Source organism: Babylonia areolata, chromosome 26, assembly GCF_041734735.1.
Source record: "Babylonia areolata isolate BAREFJ2019XMU chromosome 26, ASM4173473v1, whole genome shotgun sequence".
NCBI classification, from domain to species: domain Eukaryota; kingdom Metazoa; phylum Mollusca; class Gastropoda; order Neogastropoda; family Buccinidae; genus Babylonia; species Babylonia areolata.
In genome coordinates, this window is record NC_134901.1 from 12,888,181 (window position 1) to 12,909,178 (window position 20,998).

Genomic DNA, 20,998 nt, shown 5'->3' on the forward strand with positions numbered 1-20,998 from the left:
CATGTATATGAATGTGTATTGTGTGTGCGTGTGTTTATTTAAGTTTGTGCCTGCCTATGTGTGCGTATGTGTTAGGGTAGCTGTTAGATACACATGCATGTTAAAATGTATGTATGCAGTGTGTGTGTGTGTGTGTGTGTAGTCACATTTTGGTGTGTGTATGTAACATAGATATAATGTTTTATGTTAACAAAAGCGTTTTTGTAAAACACCTAGAGCAGATTTCTGGATAGTGTGCTATATAAGTATCCATTATTATTATTGACTCCAATGACAGACAATGAAGCCGACATGGTAATTCGGAAAGAGGAAGTAAAGAGACAGCTGTCCAACACTCACATTCGCACACTTGAGTGCAACACGCTCACGATTTGGAAAACACACCCTTTTAATTCATTAAGGTACACCTAAAGACAACACTGACAAAACTTACACTGACCACACCCTACCACCTCAGCCACCATTCACGATATGGCAGATTCTGCTGCAGGTTGTTACACCACTGGACAATGTTGCTGGTAGTCCAACTGACTGCACAACCCCCCACCCCCCAATTTTTTTTTTTTTTTTTTTTTTAATAAGATTACACCGGGTTCAACACAAAATTCTATCACATACGTGAAAGAAAAAAAAAAGAAAGAAAGAAAGCAAAAATGCAAAATGACGCAGTCCATGACATATTATCTTAACCATTAAACTCCTTCTGGCAAATTCAAAACCAGACTGTGTCAAGGACGTCAGCCCTTTCGTTTATCATACCATTAAAAAAAAAAAATCACCCAAAAATGAGCAAAAAATACTTCAAAACCACACAAAAAATACATAAAAAAGGCCATATAGGCATATAAATTAATAGCTAGTGTCCATCCCAGTGTTTGCAATATCACTAATCGCAAAAGCAAAACAGATTAGATAATAGATCATAGACTGCAGGAAAGACAGAGAAAAGTGTCAAGGTTTACTGGGGGGGGGAAAGGGGAGAGGGGGTATGGACAAGGAAGGTAGATAAGGGAGATAATAGTGAAGAAAGAAAAAAGGCATAAACAATAGGAAAGATGAAGTTTTCAGCACAGATTTTCCAGGAGGTGGGAATGCTATTTATACTGAAAGACACCTGGCGCTCTATGGGTGGGGGTGTGTGGGGGGGGGTTGTTACATCACAAAAATAAATAAACACCCTGTACTATGAAAAGGGCTAAATCTGTTACATCACAAAAATAAACACCCTATACCATGAAAAGGGCTAATTAATAGCAGTGAAAAAACATTGCATCATTCAGAAAAAAAAAAGTACCATACAAATTAATATTTTAAACAAAAACATACTTGCGATAATGAAACATCCAACATGCATTTATCTCCAGAACCAACCAGAATAATGTTCACAAAATATTGCCTTCACTTGGCTTGGCAAGACTGACCAGAAAAAAAACTATGAAACTGTGCTCATAGTGTCTGTCTTGAAGAAACTGAGACAATTATACACAATACATATCTGTTTATGTACTGGACATTTCTGCACAATACCCAGTCACCACTGAATGATCAATGGTTAAAAACAGGTTGATGTTAAGGTCCCAAAGCCTTTCAGGTCCATAGGGGCAGTGAATGTTTATCCAGTGTCTAGGCCTCAGCAAAAGGACGGCAGGGCACAAAAAAAAAAAAAAACACCCCCTTCCCTCTCACCTCGAAGTCTAGCAATCTTACTCATTTGACCCCTGTTTGGGCATGCAGGATAAGGCAACGTATGCATTTTTTATAAACAGAAAACATGTGACTGAGCCATTTCATTTTGTGGTTTCAGAAACACACACACACAAATAACCACAACCAAAAGTCAACATCAAAACAACTTCAATGAAAAGAAAGAGAATAAAGCTGATATTGTTTATCATTTTATATACTTTCAAATCACTCTCTTTTTCAAAAAAAAAAAAAAAAAAAAGTCCTTTAATGTTGCAAATGAATTGATAATTTTTGTCAGAGGGATGTCATTTCATTGCCTCATAATGACACTCTTCAATCACTATCTTCTTTGAAACAAAAAATGTTGCCATGAATTATTAATTGTATTTTAATACACATGCTTTTTAATCAGTCTTCTGCAATCAGCAAAAGAAAAAAAAATGTTTCAACAAATTGCTAGCTTCTGTCAAAGGAGATAGTTTTGACAACTAATGGCACATCTTGTTTTGTTCACTTCAGGAAGAAGAATGATTTTTGTGGGGTTTTTTTTTATATTTGTGTTCAATTTAGAAAAATATATATATTCCCAAAAGATAATTTTGTCTCTGTACAACAGGTCAAAATCTTATCTGAGCAAGCAATTTTACAGTTGTCTAAAAAATGTAAATGTTAAGTAATTTTCCATAATCATTCAGAAAAAAAATTGTAAATGAGGACAAGCATTTTCCATAATACTTAAAACATCCACAACAAAAAGTGAACCAAATATCATGCACCATATTATACAAAAAGACAAATTCTAAATATTAACAAATGTTTTCCATAACATTTCTGAAAATAAACATGGTATCCATGTAAATCGTTTCTAAATCCTCCTAGAAAACTAAGTGTAACTTTTTAAACATGTATTCTACAGTATTTCTGGAATGGAAAAAAACAAAGATGAACAACTGATTTTCTATAGTCTTTCAGAAAAGCATTTTTAGCAGTTTGTTACAATGCAAAGTTTGTGATGGGCAGGAAAAGTACCAGCTGCAAGGGGCATCACATATGCATTTCATTAACTTGTGCTTCAAATGAAATCGTATCTTTAGAAAAAATCTTTGATGAGCTCTAAGACAAAACATATCAATTATAAGGTGTAAGGCACAAACTGACACTATGTAAACTATGTAATAGTAATACACATTCTGAGTTGTGTAGTATAGTACAGTACAGTATATAGTAGAGTATAGTATAACATAATATTGTATTGTACTGTAATGTGTTGTATTGTATCACTCTCTGAAACACTAGATTTGTGTGAAACTTGGGTTGCCCTACCCAGGGAGAACATGTCACAACACACCACCCTTTTTTCTGTCTGCAACTGTGTTTTCTTATCAATGTGGAATGTTCTGCAGAATTTTGGCAGGGACAACCTTTTTGTTGCCATGGGTTCTTTATGTGTGCTAACAGCATGCTACATACAGGTCCTTGGTTTATCATCTCATCTGAATACCTCGCATCCATACCATCACTCAAGATCCAGTGAAGGGGAGAAAATATAGGAGAGTGTTGGATTCAATGTGGAATGTTCTGCAGAATTTTGGCAGGGACAACCTTTTTGTTGCCATGGGTTCTTTATGTGTGCTAACAGCATTCTACATACAGGTCCTTGGTTTATCATCTCATCTGAACACCTAGCATCCATACCATCACTCAAGATCCAGTGAAGGGGAGAAAATATAGGAGAGTGTTGGATTCGAGCCAATGCACTCAGATTCTCTTGCTGCCTAGGCTTTGTGAATGTCCATTTTAAGCTTTTGATATTCCCTCCCTCCTATCCCTCTCTCTCTCTGTCTCTGACTCTCGGTCTCTCTTTCACACAGTCACACAAACCCACAGTTCAGGGCAGATAATCCTTACAAGCATAACAACGTTGCACTTTATGGACTGAAGTTAGGCCCCCTGATGAAATTATCAATGAGAAAATGAGTCCTGTTTATCTGTAACCTTACAAACAGATTGCATGCAAGGGCTGTTTTTGTGAAGAAAATGATTCTTCTATTTCTCTGTAAGGAACACTGATTACATAGGACTGTGTTTCACATATCAGTTTAGTGAGAAAAATATTTAAACTTTTTTTTTTCTTCTTTATTTTGTGATTTTACTTTTATCAACATCTTCTGTTTTTGTGACTTGTTACTATCAAAAAATGTTTTTTGAACAAAAAGAGATATAAATTCAACACAAGATATCAACTTATCCTTTTTTTTTTAATTAAAGCCATTATTATGAGCTACAACAATGCACTCTGATAACACTTTGGCTTCCTGCAAAGTAGAACATGAGGACCATGAATGTAGGCAAGTTAAAAATAAATAAATAAATAAATGAATAATACAAAATAATAAATATATCAAAAATGAAGCATTGTAAATCATAACTGGTTTCATTTTGACCTCAAAAATAACACACTATCATTGGCATCAAAGTTTATTCTATCACATATTACAAATTTAAAAGATAGTTGTACAACCAGCAACCATGCATCTTTAGACCCAGTCACCAGTTCTGCTTGTAATGTGTAACAGGTGTAAATGTGAAATGTATAGGCAAGAGAGCACATGCACTGATGTGCTCTCTGTGTGTTTATGTTAAGTGTATGCACTTGTGCATGCATATACTCATGCACATATGTGTGTGTGTGTGTGTGTGTGTGTGTAAATTCCTGGCATATTTGTAGGTGATTTTCAATTCATGTTTGTGTTCGTTATCAACTAATGCCCATCCCCCTAATATTGCTTGTGACCCTTTTACACTTGGTAATAAAGACACAATGTATTTCGTAAATTTTCATAAAATCTGATTGACTGGGACCTACATTTTTTTATTCAGTGATATGACAATGGATTTTCATGATATAGACCACTATGACTTCTTCATGTGTGACACCAACTTTAACTAATTACAGCATGCTGCTAACGAGTAATCACACACCTACATGATTCATTTCTGATCAAGGTTTGACCTATTATTATGATTATTCACATGTACATGATCTGCATAAGCACACATGCTCAATTCAAATATGGGAGCCATGCACTCAATTTATCACTTCTACTTTGAATACCTGCTTAAGACTAACAGAATATAGACTGAAATTGAAAGCTTATAGTAGGTAATAAAAACTATTGACAAAATAAATTAAAAATACTTTCCTGCAAAATCTAATGCAATAAAACAAAACAGTTCACTAAATGGTTTTCACATTCACATGAAGGAAAAATAACCCCCAACGTGATTATACACTGAAATTGATAACTTGTAAATTATGATTATAAAACACTGATGAAATAAACAAACATTATTTAAATTCCTGCAAAATCTGTCGCAGTAAATTAAACAGCTAACAAACTGGTTTAAAGATTCTCACTGAGGAAAATAGAAGCCCCCAAAGTAAATACATATTACATATTATATAAATACATAATATTGAAAAACCCCAAAAAATCTGAAATCCGTCAATGCCACAGACAGCTATAAACAAACATTGTAGCAATGATGACAGTGCACCCATCCTCTGGTCTACGATGTTATGTACAGCTGTTTTCCAGATCTCTTCTGCATCTGTAAACAAAACATACACAAACATATTGCAGAGTTCTGCAAAGGCTGAAACTTAATGTCACTGTATGTGTGGGATCAAATATGATTCATATCACATTTTCTTAAAACCTCAACCAGAATAATGAACAAAGAACTTAAAATTTCATAATATTTGTGTGAATTACGTGTGTTTTTATTACAGATTAAACAACTTAATTTGAATTCTGTGTCTAGTTACAATGTTTGAAATATATGTCTAATAATTTGAATAATAATACCTAATTATATGTGTGTGTGTGTAAAGCTGTAAAGGAGTGTGTATCTGTGAATATTCATGTAATGTGCAAGTAACTGATTAACCCATTCAACCCTAGGGAGTCACAGCCTCTGCAGGCTTCCCTCACATACTGGTGCAGAAAACGCAGAAAGTGAAATCCAGATTTTTGCTTCAAATTAACAGCCAGAAATACTGTAGTTGTTCATTCAATTTGCTTGTATTTTATGCACATGCAGAAATGTAGAAACCCTTTAATGAAACAAACTTCAACACTTCAGCAGTGCTCAGGCGCATGGTTCAATGAGTTAACTATTTTTTTCCAAAGAATTAAGGTATGACCCCTCTCCAGGAGAATGAAGATCACAGAGTTCCCCCACTCAACACTGCCTCTGAATGCTCCAGCATTTCGGAGGAGGAGAATTAAGTAATCATTTTTGTGTCCCAACACACATACTGGTGTTCAAAGACATTTTGTTAAATTTTGAATTTTCACAATTCAGTGTTGTCATTTATAAGGTAGGAAAGAAGGGGGTTTGAATGGTGAGTTAGGAGAAGCCAAGTAGAAGGAGGGCGGAATAAAAGAGGAATATTTGAAATAGTTATTTAAGCACAATTTAACCAAAATTACTGCAAAAAACAGTAGTTTTAACAAGAGAAAAAAACTGATAATAATGTGAAAAAGTAAAAAACATCAACATTACGAATGACTTCTGACACTTCCATGCATGCTAGACTTCAAATCACAGCAAAGAAAACAAGAAAGGCAAGGCCATCAAGACTCACTTGTTAAAGAACATTTAAAAAAAAATAATTAAAAAAAAGTAAAAACTTATATGAATTAGTTTGCTGAAATGTGCTTGAAAAAAAAAGGGCAGATTCTTTATCTGCCCATAAAACCAACATGCTGATCAGGCCTTAAGAGCCTACCCTAGGTTTGTATAAGGCATTAGCCAAAAATGAAACAAAATAAACAAAACAGATACCTTCACAGTAAAATGATTTGAAAGATACATGGTAGGCAAATTACTTAAATGATTTTTTTTTTTTTTTTTAAATTATGATCTATGTTCTGTGAAGGAAGGGAAGCAACTGTCATTAACGTCTTAACGTCTCGGTGCATTTTGTTTTCAAACCAACTATGCCTCCTATTTGTGCAAAAGTTTCCTGTCCAATTGTTGTTGGGTTTTTTTCAGGTTCTGCAGAATCAATGTCAACATTGTTTTCAGCCCTGCTTTGGCTCTTTGTGGTCAGATGGGCATAACAAAGATCATTTAAATAAACTCCTGCACATGACAATCTTGAAATCTACTTTTCTTTTCTGTCTCTCCTGTTTTTCGTGAGTTATTTTTGGTGACCTTTGTTGAACTGTAGCACAGATGCTCAACTTCCTTGAATTCTGTTGTTGTTGCTTTTCCTCTGGGCATCTTTTCTTGTTTTTAATCTTCCATATCTTACTGACTACAGTATGCTTCAATTACAAGGCACATCCTACGTGTTTTTTTTCAAAATACCTGATTTGAACAATACATAAGGCACAGTGTATCTTATAGGGCATGCATCATAAACAAGGAGTCAAGCATTTTCAGGTCAACAGTTGTTGCTGTCATGTTTGCACCTTCAGCTGATGTCGATATCAAGGCCCTGATGTCAACATCTATACCCACTTCACGTTGCATCGTGTGCTTGCTTGTCTGTTCTTTTGATGTTCGTCTCTTGTAATTTGTCCTGTCACCATTCTCCCTTGTGCTGTTTGTGTAAATGTGTTTTCATTCTAAAACATGGGATGGCTTCATTCAATTTCACTGCCATGAACATCAGACTTAACAGTAGGCGCATGGTATTATAAGGCACAGAGGTCAAAGTTGGGGGGGGGGGGGGAGTATTGCCTTATAGTCCACACAGTCCGCAAAATGTAGCATATATGGTCTTTGTTGACTGTTCTACAGATTATTCTGAATGCACACACACACACAACACACACACAACACACACACATTTAATTCACCTGCAGTTTGACACCAGTGTATCAGTTTCCTTGCTTTTGATATCGCTTCACCACCTGTTCAACACACAATGTTTATCAATTCAGTCATTTATACTTGAATATGTAAACTGCAAAAAAGTGAACATAAGACTTAAGAAAATACAGGAGAAAAAGTGAATGCATAAAACAGCATTTGTGTTGAGTTATATAGCACGGTTTTGTTTTGTAGTACTACTGTCAATTTCAGGCTGGGGCTGTTTTGGTTTTGTTTTGATGTTGGCATTTGGAGTGGTGAGTGTGTGTGTGTGTGTGTGTGTGTGTGTGTGTGTGTGTTGTGTTTATGTGTGTGTGTGTTGTGTGTATGTAAGTGTGTGTGTTTATGTATGTGTGTATGTTGTGTGTGTGTTTTGTGCACGTGTGTTTGCTTTAACACATTCACTTCATTCCAAGTTCCAAGTTTCACAGTTTAGAACATCCCCCTCTCCTACCCTTGCACACTGCATCCCCTCGCCCCCTGTACCCCACACCATGACCACCAACCACCACCACCACTACCACCACACAGACACACCCACCCACCTCTCTGATGGTGGCCTCCTGCTCCTCAAAGATCTGTGCCAGGGTGAGGCGGCCAGACTGGAGCCCTTGCAGCTGCTGCAGACACTGGTGCAGCCCGAAGCGATGGCAGTTGTCCAGCCACAGCTTGAACTGCACGCAGTCTTCCCCCTGCACCCCCTGGGGGCATGGGCTGTCAACTGCTGGTAGTTCCATGTCCCCCTGGGCTCCCTAGGGGAACAAGAGACATGGAGTTTTATTTTGTGTTAGGCTTGTTTAACAAGTTCAAATGTGTGTGTGCATCAGAGAGAGAGGGAGTGTGTATGTGTGCGTAAATGTGTGCATGCGCACACATACATGAATTTGTTGCACAAACAATTATTCTAAATCCAATTACATTTGGATTCCTACTGTATTTGAGTTTTATATATGGCTTCCAATTCATATTTGAACTTTTTATGTACTATCACACCCCCTCCCCCACCCCAACCTGATATTCCTTGTGACCTCAACACACCTGGTAATACGACTAATAAAGACACTCTAATCAATGCTTTTGTTCATTATGGTTATAAATGCATTTGAGAACTCTGGGAAAACAGCCTAGCCAAATTAAAAATATCCAGCACAAAACAGATTACACAAAAATAACCCCAACTTTGTGAACTGAATAAAACTGAGGTAAACTCAAAATGAACAATGTTGTCTTGTGTACTGTGCTTCAGTTTAAAAAAAAAAAGTAAAGATTATAGGTGCTCTGTTTGGTTTGTAGTCATACACACAGATGCAGATATAGCCATGACTGTCTCTTGGAAAGGGAGAAGAGAGAGAGAAAGAGAGAGAGTGTTTTCTTTTTATTTACTGTTCTTTTTATCGCTCATCCCACAGTACCTGCAAGCTTTCATCCTGGGCATCCAGAGGGTGTTCCGTGACTCTCTTGCGATAGTTTTCAGCAATTTCAGCAATGAGTGCTTCTTGTTCCGCCAGTACCTGGGCCAGTGTCAGGCGTCCTGACTGAATTCCCTGACCACACAAAAACAAGCCATGCCATGAGCATGCGAGGGAGTAATTGACGTTTCTTTGTAACACTGAGAAGTTTGCAGCCAGGGTCCAGGGCTGCTAATCTGAAATGTGTGTTATTACCGAAACAAAGTAAAACTCAATAAAGAAAATTTTCTCTCTCTTTTTTTTTTTTTATCAACATTATGGTAAAAAAAGTATTTGGGACACCAGTATTTTTCACTCATCAGAAGCCCTCATTCACCCACACACACACACACACACACACACACACACACACACAGTACTGTGTCACAATGTCTAAAACAATATAGCAACAAAATCAACCACACCACACAAGTAACACAACCACTACTGACCACCCATATCTACAAAAAAATTCCCTTAACTATGTTGCAGGTTGTGTGTGTGAGGATGGCTGTTTATGGTGCATGGTTTTAGAGCATGAATTGAGTAAGTAGTGTGTGCACAGCGCATCAAGTTTCATTATGCAAAATTATGAACCATATGAATAATTATTATTCTTATCATCATCATCAATATTGTTATTAGCATCATTATCATTATTACCATTATCATCACTTTGTCAGGTCTCCGCACTCAACTCTTTCAAGTCTGGCCTTAAAAACCCACCTCTTCCCAAGATTGCCTCCCTCCTCTGTCATGCATGTGTATGACTGACTTGTGTGAAAGTGCTTTGATTTGTCTCTGCACAAGATTTAGCACTATATAATACTAATTCTTGTTATTTTATTATTGTTATTAATATTATCATTATCATTATTATATCATCACTATCATCATTATTACTATCATTATTACCTGGACCTGCTGGTCACAGTCGGACAGCCCGTATCGCCTGCAGTTGTCACGCCAGGCAGAGAAGTAGCTGCACGGACCATCATCACCATCAGTACTGCCCTGCACCCCCTGAGGACAGGCTGTGTCCTCCATGTCCCAGTCTGGGGTCACCTGGGTGGACAGGCCTGCCGAGCTGTGGTACGTCTGCTGTGTGCTGTGCCTGTAACCTGGGTAAACAATATGCATACATATGATGGTCAGTCTTGTCCGACCATGACTATCGAAACAGCGAAGAAGGCAACTGCTGTCCTGACTATCTGGGCTAGAATTTGATTATATATCATGCGTAAGTTGCATCCCAACTCTCCCCACCAAGAGGGCTTTAGGGCAGTCAGCACTGGGATGATCCCCAAACACCAACGAGCCCCCAAGGCTGCAACACGAAGACTAAGAGCCAGTCCAATCTTGCCTCCTAGTTTGAGAGTCATAGTCCTTCACAAAAGATTATGCTTTGAATCAATACAGACTGCAGCGGAGAAACCATTTGTCATACAGCTCTCACTTTGCAGTTGGCCCAACTTTTAGCTTATGTCAATCTGCAGATGTAAGCCAAGCACTGAGGCCTAAAAAGGTAAACAATACAAAACAAACAAGGACAAAAAACAGAAAAAATATGCACTGTTTAGAAATGAGATTCCGTGATGACTTGGAAAGAAAGTGCACATCTCTATAAAGTAAGACTAAGACTAAGAGGGACTGATTCAGTGATTGAAGATTGCTGATGTTCCTGAAACAAAGGTTCTATGTGTTGCATGTGTTTAGAGCAAGCAAAAATACCAATGGCAACATAAGGATTGTTCCTGGCAAAATTCAGTACAAAATCCACTTTGATAGTAAAACAAATAATTATATGCATATGAAAAAGAGAAGGAAAAATATATATATATATTTCTACAGATATTATATATGCAGTGTGGAGACTTGCTGATTGCTGTCATTTTTTAATGTCCCCCGCCTGTATTCAATTCTTCTATTAAAACTAAAGCCAATAAAAACTGTCTGGATAATCTTGATACACCCCTACTGTGTATTTACTAACATGATATACTTTTTCAGCTCTCATATTGCAAACCTTAAGGAAAATCACTCCACTTCAGTCTCTTGAGTTCCCTGCATCAAAGAAGAGTGTTGAAATAAATGTTGCACACTGACACCACTTATGACAGAGAGTGACTGACACATACATTTACCTACAATAGAGAAAGCACTATAAATTTTATTGCAGCAATATATACATAACAGGCTACCTACCTCCCCAGCACACAGTCACTGTCACATTGACTGGTTTTATACCCTGTGGCATTCAGTCAATTAACCCCTTGACTGCCTCATCCTTTAGATTAACAGCGCTCTCTGACCCTTCCGTAAACCCTATCTGAACACACACACACACACACACACACACACACACACGCACGCACGCACGCACACATGGACTCTTTCTCTCTCTCGGCATAGTTCCCCCTGCCACATGGACTTTTTAAGTACCAAAGTGTCGCTTATCCCAGTATCTCCATTAAAAGAGGTATTTCATCAAAATAACGTTTGTGCCCATTCTAGATGGTGGAGAACCACTGACTGATGTTGGTAGGCTCAGGAGAGGTTCATAAAAGTTATTTTCTTCCCCTTTTCAAAATCACTAATTCATGCAGTTCTTGCGAAATCATTTTTTCTACCAATAATTGAAACAAGTCCTCTTCAAAATAGCGACATCATGACGGTCTTGGACTCTAAGTCCTTTTAAATGTTTGAGGAGGAAAGTATAAATGATGCGGGCATTGATGAAAAAAACATACAAAGATTCAGAAAATAATTCTGATGAAGAAGAGATTGAAGCTAATTGCTTCTTTTTGTTTCTTACTATGTTGAGTGCATGTGAGTTTATATGCAGATATGTTCACAAAATATCATAAAACATATATGATAAATTGATATAATATTCAATAAATACTATCTTTAAAAAATCACAGATCGAGTCCTTTTGTTTTACTTCCCAATTAGAGAAGTACTTATTTTGCAACAGTCAGTGTAATTTCATGCAAAACTGGAAAATGGCCAAAAATAAAGAAGCAACATTTGTAAAATTGTATTGCATACATAGTACTGACACGGCTTTTTTTTCCAAAACATAATTATGGAATACAGTTGACCTCAAAAAGTATCAGCAGTCAAGGGGTTAAACAGATTGCTTGGGGGGAGGGCAGAGGGAAAGGGGAGGAGGTTGTAAAGGGGAAACATTGGCTGGGACTGGGAGGGAAGCAAAATGCACAGGGTGGGTGTTTTAAAAAGGTTTTCTGATCCCACAAAGTGAACCTTCAAAGAGCCAGTCTCTCAACACATGGAAAGTGAAGCTGTGATTTTTTTGGTTTTTTTGTTGTTGTTTTTTGGGGGGTGGTGTTGTTGTTGTTTCTTTGTATGATGCATCAGATATCTACATTTTGATTTTCGTCATGTTTGAGAGCACTGACACACACACACAAAAAAACTAAACACACTGCCAAACTAAAAAAAAACTCAAAAGAATCTAATAACATATATATTGATTACATTCAGCAGCTATGTTGTGTGTGTGTGTCAGTGTGACTTGAGTGTCATGTGATTGTGTGTTTGGTTTTTGTCACTTCATGCTGTAGGCACTTGTCATTGTTTACATTATCACTGTATATACAGAGATACACTTTGACTGAGGAGCTGGCTGGGAAAACAAACAGAAGAATAGCAATCTAAACCAATGTATAAGTGACTCTTTGAAATGCCAGCCTGTAAAACACACACACACACACACACACACACACACACACAAATGCGCGCACACGCACACCTTCAGCTGAAGGATCCCTAATATTCTTATTATACCTCACTCTCTAAATCATTCATCCTGATATTAATAATTAGAAATTAATTAAGAAAATAAAAGGAGGAAAAGTATATATACATTTAAAATATATATATATATATATATATACATATATAAAAAAAAAAAATTTTAATCTAAAGCCCTAAATCCATCCCATATTTATAGATATGTTGTCTATAATTTCTAATGAAAATGAAATACTGTCTCCTCTTAAAAAATAAATTCAAAAAATGTGTTTGTATATCTTTTTAAACTAAAGGCTGACAGATAGACAGATCGACAGAAATATTGATAGACAGAATTTTTGTTTTTGATTACAAGTTCTCTTCATTCTTCTTTTTTTCTTTTCAGTTAATAGATTCTAATCCAATGTCATAAATTATGAGTAAATCATAAACTCTAATTGTTGGGATGAAAAAAAAGAAAGATGATTTTAACTTCTCAGATCTGCCATGACTAGAGATTTTATTGAGCTGATCAACATGGACTAATGGTGCAAGTGTCCTGAAAGGAACAGAGCAGGTCATCCCATGCACTCTTACAGCAAAGATAACAAACTTACTGGATACTGAGAACCTCTGTGTCTAAGGCAGAGAACTCAGTGACTAAGCATTATGACCACAGTGCAAAACATGGTCAAAAACTGGTGAGCAAAATGACACAGCAAGTTCAAACTATATATATATATATACCTTATTCAGTGTCAATCTTATCAGTTTATACAAAATATGCCTCTATAGTGTTTATTTGCACAAAATGTGCCGTTCGTTCGTTTATTTATTTAGTCTGTTCATCTAAGACGATGATATTAGAGTGAAAATAAATGATATTATTATTATTTGGATTATTATCATTCCTATCATAATGATGATTGTTAGTATTAATTAGAAATCGACATTTCTGTATATTCAAAAGAAAAGGGGGGCAGATGAGGTGGAGGGGAGGGGGGAAGGGGGAGGGGACTAAGAAAGGAAGAGAGAGACAGACAGACAGACAACAGACAGACAGAGAGAACAGAATGTGGAAAAGATTGAGTACCAAATCTAAAATGGAGAGGGTGAGTGTCAGTGATTGGAGAAAGAAAAAACATAATATTGGAAGGGTGTGTGTGCCTCTATAGTGTAAAACCTATGTTTGAACAGCTTTCATGATGCCACCAGGATAGACAAAAAGCATGCAGACCATCTTGAAATTATGTTCCCTTTTAGACTGAGCTCAAAAAGATTTTCATGAGAAATGGAGACTTTATCGGCTACATAAAAGCAGTTAACAACACCTCTCATGTAATGTGAGGTTCTATCTTCTCTCTTTTAACTGGCATATATATATTGCACTGGTGTAGATCAGAAGATGGGAAGAGGGATTGGAGGATCAGGGAGGGGGCTTGGAAAGGAGCTGAGAAGTGTGGATGAGGGGTAGGATGAGAGGAGAGATAATGATGGAGAGATTCAAATATGAAGGCTGTCAGTGTGTGTACATGTGTGTCTGTGTGCTCCTGCTGCATATTAAATTTGCACTGATTTTTGCATCAACTTTTAGTTTTATCCATTTTTTTCTAAATTGATTTTTTTTTTTTTAATTAAGTAAAAGAAATAAAAATAAAATAAAAAGGGGGCATGGGGGGTAAATCTTTTAAAAACTATTGGTTGTCCACATTTCCCAAAAATGCTAATCAAATGCACTGGCCAAATTTCACAGCTAGTGAATTACCATATACCAGTTCAATACATGCACAAACCGAAAACAGCCACTCATCATATGCCTATGATATGTTAATGGTCATTCAGGACATTCACCCCAAAAGACATAACAAAGCCACGTGCACATTGCATGAACAAAAATATATATGCCAAAGCATGAACAATAGTAATACAGCACTGACCAGAATATATTTTTTCTTCTTCTTTTTAAAATTTACAGAATAAAAACACTGCAAATGCAAACTTGTCCTATCAGTTTTATTAAAGATACATTTTGATTCACCTCAGATTTGCTAAACTGGATAAAATCACATTACATTCTGAACAATCTCTGGCATATAAAATTTTGTCAGTGTCTGTGTGTGCGCGCCTGTGTGTGTGTGCGTGCGCGCGCAGGACTTTTACCAGCAATACAAATATCAGATAAAGTGTAGGCCTAATGAAGAATGTGAAAACGCGTGTGTGTGTGTTGTGTGTGTGTGTGTGTGTGTTGTTACTGTTGTTGTTAAATCCGAATACCATAATACTTAAAGTTAAACATATGGCTTGTACAAACATTAACTTAGCCCAAAGCGGCTAGTTTTATTAACTCTCATACATTTTTTGTTTCAATCTGTCCATAAACCAGTACACGTTCACAATGAAGAGAAATGTTAGTTTCAGTTTCAGTAGCTCAAGGAGGCGTCACTGCGTTCGGACAAAACCATATACGCTACACCACATCTGCCAAGCAGATGCCTGACCAGCAGCGTAACCCAATGTTAGCCATCGCGTACATCCGGTCATTCGTTGTCTCTGACCTAACATACCGCGCGGCACGTTTGAACCACGTGCCCGACGCGTGAGCAAAAACAACGGTTCATTAAGCTAACTCAGCACAACTTCCCAGCCTTACCTTGAATCCCTTGCTGACTGAATCCTACATTGGCTTCTTTGACGGCATTCTCCAATATTTTCCTGCTTTCTTTCAAAGTCGGCAAAGCTGAAAGCGGCCCCTGAATCCCTTCCAAAAGCAATCTCTGGCCACATTTTGAAGCAGACGACACATATATAGGGCGGGTCTGCGATGGAAATTGATTGAACAAACAAGTCGCAGAAGGCGGAATCAAACAATAGCGAGGTGTTGTTGACGACAGGACCTTCAGAAAAGAGTCAGGTCGGCTACTGGTTGCTTTGGTGTAACTTGTGACCTGTCGAAAAGCCATGCTTGCGTCCTGTCCGATGTCAACTACACAAGAAAACAAACTGCAAGTTGCTCAATCGGACTCCGTGCGGGTCTTGCATTTCCGCGCATGCGTCAATCTGGAGTGTCAGCCACAGGCGCCCCATGGATTGTTAGTATTTGTCGGAGAAAGGGAAAGTTCAGTCAATAATTATGTCCGTTGTTTCCACAATGATAACCCACCGAGTGCTGACATACATTACAGGGTCTGGGCTAAAGTCCTATTTCAGCATCCTAAATATTTTTTTTCGCTGATGATACAGCAGTCTACAGGCTTATCACTTGTGCAGAAGTCCCACGGCCAAGCTTCAGGAGGACCTCCAACGCCTGGAACAATGGGAGAGAGAATGGGACATGGTCTTCCATCCAGACAAGTGCAGTGTGCTGCCCTTCACTCGAAGCCACTCTCCTCTTCTCTCCAACTACACCCTCCACAGCCAGACACTGGAGAGTCACCTCCACAAAGTACCTTGGGGTCATGCTGGAGACTAAGCTGGACTTCACTCACGGCACATCGAGAACATCTGCGTTAAGGCCAACAAGACACTGGGCTTCTTGAGAAGGAACTTGAAGGTGTGCTCCAGCCGCACCAAGGAGCTGGCCTACAAAGCAATGGTTCGTCCAATTGTGGAGTCTGCCTGCACTGTATGGGACCCAAACTCCAACAAGCTCAGTCACAGTCACAACCCTTGAGAAGGTCCAGCGAAGGGCAGCCAGATTCGTCACCAACCGCTACCGCAACACTTCCAGTGTTACAGACATGCTGACGCTTCTTGAATGGCCCGTGCCAGTGCTCGAACAACGACGTCGCTGCGCCAGACTCGCAATGCTCCACAAGATCCTCAACGATCAAGCTTGCGTCTCCTGCGCCGACCTCAAGCGGCAGCCTCAAAGTGGTCGTCGCAGCAACCACAACCAACAACTACAAAGAATCCGATGTCATACTGACTACAGAAAGTATTCTTTCTTTCCGATGACCGTTGTCGACTGGAACTCCCTCCCAGCTGATGTTGTCGAGGCCCCCTCCTGCAACACCTTCTGCTTGAGGGCATTGAGGGCCCTCCAGGCACAGTAGACCCCCCCCCCTCCACCCCCCCCCCCACGCCACCCCCCCCCCCCCCCACCCCCCCACCCCCGCCCCCCCAACTAATGATTAATTGCCGGCATACGGATAAGGACTATGAATACGAAATTCTGACTAAGAGCACACACTTGCACCTAGTTGCACTTGCAAAAATGTTAATAATGGTCAGTGTTATGACCGCTGATCATTAGTGGAAGAAGAAGAAGATATTGCACCTATTTTACTGGCAATTTTGTGCATGTATTATTAGCATCGTTGAACCCATTTTCACCGTGGATTTCAACTCTTTTTTGTACTTTTTTTTTTTTTTTTTTTTTTACAAAATGTTTATGCGGATTCAGTTACGAAACTGACGCGCCACCATCTTGCTTTTTCCGTTTTGATCTCACAAACCATGGTAATGTAACCAATAGGTGCAATTAACTTAGGATGATAAACTTGAAATACTGAGGTTAACATAGGCGCATCGTTGACTGATCTTCATCAATCGTATGCACACAAAGGGGGTTCCGGCACATGCAGGTCTGCGGCACATTTCTGTGTGGGAGATTGGACGAAATCTCCACCCTTCATCAGGCCGGTGCCGCGACGCCTGACTGGCGATTGGATTCCGGAACGCAGGACTGCGGCCACTACGAGAGTCATCTGTCATGTATTTGAAGTCCAACGTTTAAACCACTGATCGAGTTGTTGCGTCTGTCAGTCTTTCTGCTGGGTATGACTGCCATCTCAGGTTTTTTGTTTGTTTTTCAAAGTTGGGTTTCAATGGGATGGGTTTAAGACGGTACCGAACTGTGTATCGTCGTGATACAGCGGCCGGACTGGAGGTTTTGATAATGACAGTAATCATCATCATCATCATCGTCATCATTATCATCTTCATCTTTCATCATCACATGATCACACTGTGCATTTATATTATAGCGCTTACCCTGCCAGTGCAGCCGGCACAAAGCCGCGTATTTCACACGTCAGTGTACGTACTAATAGGTACCGGCATCAGTGAACGTTGAGGGCGGGAAAAAATCATTCATCGTTCAGATCAGAACTGAGAATCTCACTATAATTATTAAGATCAGTTTGAAAAAAACAAGTATAACAGGTGACATCACCCATAACACATAGGCACACTTTGCGTGTTTAAGTATATGGGTGGTTGGGTGTGGGTGTTCGCTGTCATAGGCACTGGCTGTCACGGTGTATCGGAGAGGGGTGCGCTTTTGAAATGTTTCATAACTTCCGGTTACTGTATTGAAAGGTATTAAAAAGCCGCCCGGGAAAGTAGGTCCACGTTCATCAGTCATTGGCCCTGATGTTCTCGCCCCGGCACAGTGTTCTGTGTGAACTGAACCAGGTCAGAGATTGTGCTGATGAATGAAGTTACTGACGTGGAACATGGGGTTGCTCTCTGGGGGAGGTCATTGATTGATCACGAGTCAGTAGGCTGTTTTTCTCAGTTCGGCCTTGGTTCGTGGACCGGGCGACATCTCCCACTTTCACTTTTAACCTCATGGTTTAAATTTTACGTGGACTTAAAGAGACGTCGGTGTGTGAACTCAGTGGTCTATCCAACATTGTTTTACTGTGATTTGACCTATTAACATTAGTTTGGGGTCTCTTTGATCTGGCTTTATTAGAACGTATCACGTACTGACGTCATCGGTAAAACGAAAAAAACTCCAGGAGGCTGAAATTCACACAGTTTATCCGTAGTGCAGAGTGATATATCTTCAGACAATTTTTTTTCTCAGTTTTAGGCTTATTGTTTTGGATATTGTATTATGACTTGAAACACCACGTTCACTTCAGTTCCACTGTTTTTCCCCTGGCATTGAAGGGGTTAAGAACTGACGAGTGATTAAATATAGCCATGAAATCAGTGGCCCCTTTGTGGTCGGCTGGGCTATGAGCAACGTAAAATATTAGCCCAAAACGATATTGCCTATAACCAATAAATGGTAGGGTATCATAGTATCCCGCAAGATCACTTTTATCACGTGCAGTTTCTCTTGTCTTTTGCACTATTCGCTCCTCATATGTTACTGAAACATGCTGGCTTTTCATCCGGGCAGAATTTTGCCACTTCCAGTCACTTGCAATCCTCGGAATACCCTTGCATTTCAAGTTCTTATTCAGTCCATCACACCAACAACTGGAATCAGCGAAAACGTTAGAACAGACAATAGTAAAACCGTTTTTTGAAGAGGGACAGTATTCACATCAAAAGATCTTCTGAGGCAGCGTAGCTTTGTCTCACTGATACTCATTGATGACAAAATCTGTTTGTGAATCAAAGTTTAGTTTATTGTCTGTGACAGTTCCGGAGGCAAGATGAGTGTACTCATTGATACGCCAGCTTGACTTTCACACCATAAATTGATAAAAAGATTGGGACCATACCAGGTTTTACTTGCATGACCGTTTTTACGCTGCCATGTATAGGCAGCGACGCTCCGTTATCGTGGTGGGAGGGATTGCATGCATGGGTATGTTGATTTTTCCATGACTGCGAACCGAACGATGACATGAACCTGCGTGTGGATACACACGAAGAGGGCGGTTAAGAGAGCAACAGATGGATGAGCGCAGGTTGATCCCGGATTTAAAGATCCCGTAACCTTTTACGGCCACAGGGGCAGTGAATTCAGTGTCTAGGGCTCAGCTCAGGATGTCGAGGCCCAATCCTCTCCTTCCGCCGCTTTAATCTTCCCCAACTGAACTTGACCAAAGTCAGGTGCATTCACATCTGGGTGGCCGGAGTGGGGAAAATCCAACGGGGTAAAGCGCCCCTGATTCCCTGGGACTCAAAATCATGTCGAATGGGGCCCGGCGAACCCTCATAAGAACACTGCATCACTGCAGAAATCCAGCGTCTAAGAGTCTGCCACGGCGCCTCTCTCCCATCGAGATCTAAAAGATATCAAAGATTTTTTAAAAGCCTCTTAACCCAGCAGGTTTTGCTACCGGGATTCGAACTCAATACCTGGCCTTGACTGAAAGTCTAATGCTGTAACTGCTCGGCTTATGCGTCCGTCTGATTCGTGTATTCATGTTGTTCAAGTTATTGTCCAGCAACCGCAGAGGCATATCGGAGCTTGTCAGACATGAAGGAACTGAGTTATTGAAGTATTTAGGCCTACAACACTATCTGTTTGAAAAATGTGCCCCCAAAAAGTAGAAAGACATGTGCAGGAATTTAGAATTGAAGAAAGTAGCAATTAAAGCGGCTTGACAAAGTACCATGGAACTTACGGTCTTGCAAGATGTTTGGTCTATCTGGTTTTACCAGTATTCCAAAAACAAAGGCATAAACAAAATCTTCAGGAAATCAGCCATTTAGGGAGAGGGTGTGGGATGGATGATGGGCCAAGGGGTGAGTTAAACTAGTTTGGGAAGGACTCATAGCGATTCTGTGAAGCTCCAGTCACAGCAGGTATGACGAACATTTTACCGTTGCAGTAATACGTACAGAAGTTTTTAGGCTGTGCAATTGTACAGGGTGCCGTACGTGTGCTCTTGCATGTAGTTTGAAACATTGTATTGAGTATGTGACTCGACGGTGGATTAGTAAATGAGAACAAGCCCAAGATTATTGAGGGACGAAACTGAGCTTGCCGTTGACACAAAGTTGAAGATCAACCAGGTCACATCTACCCGTAGGTTCCTCTGGCTGTGACTTTCCATTCTCTTAGTCTCTTAGTAACCTTGGTTTCTACTTTGATCAGTGAAACGCGTCGCTCCGTGGATGCACTCTTATGCCCAACACTTGTATGCCACACAATGCTGTGTCAGTAACGTCGTTTATGTAAAAATCGCCCATTCCTTTCAAATGCAACTGTCAAAAAACTCGTTATTTCTTTCACGCTATCCAGATTAGATGACTGTAACTCTCTCCTTGCTGTTCTTCCTGATTACAAACTTGATAAACTTAAACACATTCAGAATCGTACACCCGGACTCGCGCTCCATAAACGCAGACATGAGAGTGGTAAAGCACTGCTCAGAACACTTCAATGGCTTCCTGTGAAGGCAAGAATCAAATATAAAATTGCTAGTCTCTGCTTTCAGTGCCTCTTTCACAACAATTTAATATGCCACTATATCTTTCAGATCTTCATCTATATCACCCTTCTATGATGCTGAGCTCTCTTGACACCTCTG

At 39.3% G+C, this 20,998-nt stretch overlaps 1 protein-coding gene across 1 annotated transcript; it reads right to left on the reverse strand.

Annotated features, from left to right (window-relative positions):
• Positions 1–369: 369 nt before the first annotated feature.
• On the reverse strand, positions 370–15,813 carry LOC143300126 (uncharacterized). The gene is made up of 6 exons (XM_076613657.1): positions 15,427–15,813; positions 9,936–10,141; positions 8,985–9,116; positions 8,118–8,324; positions 7,560–7,613; positions 370–5,298 (listed from the first exon to the last, which is right to left on the reverse strand). Exons 1-5 carry the CDS (start codon positions 15,734–15,736, stop codon positions 7,581–7,583), a joined length of 888 nt encoding a protein of 295 aa, XP_076469772.1. The 5' UTR covers positions 15,737–15,813; the 3' UTR covers positions 370–5,298; positions 7,560–7,580.
• Between the last annotated feature and the right edge of the window lie 5,185 nt (positions 15,814–20,998).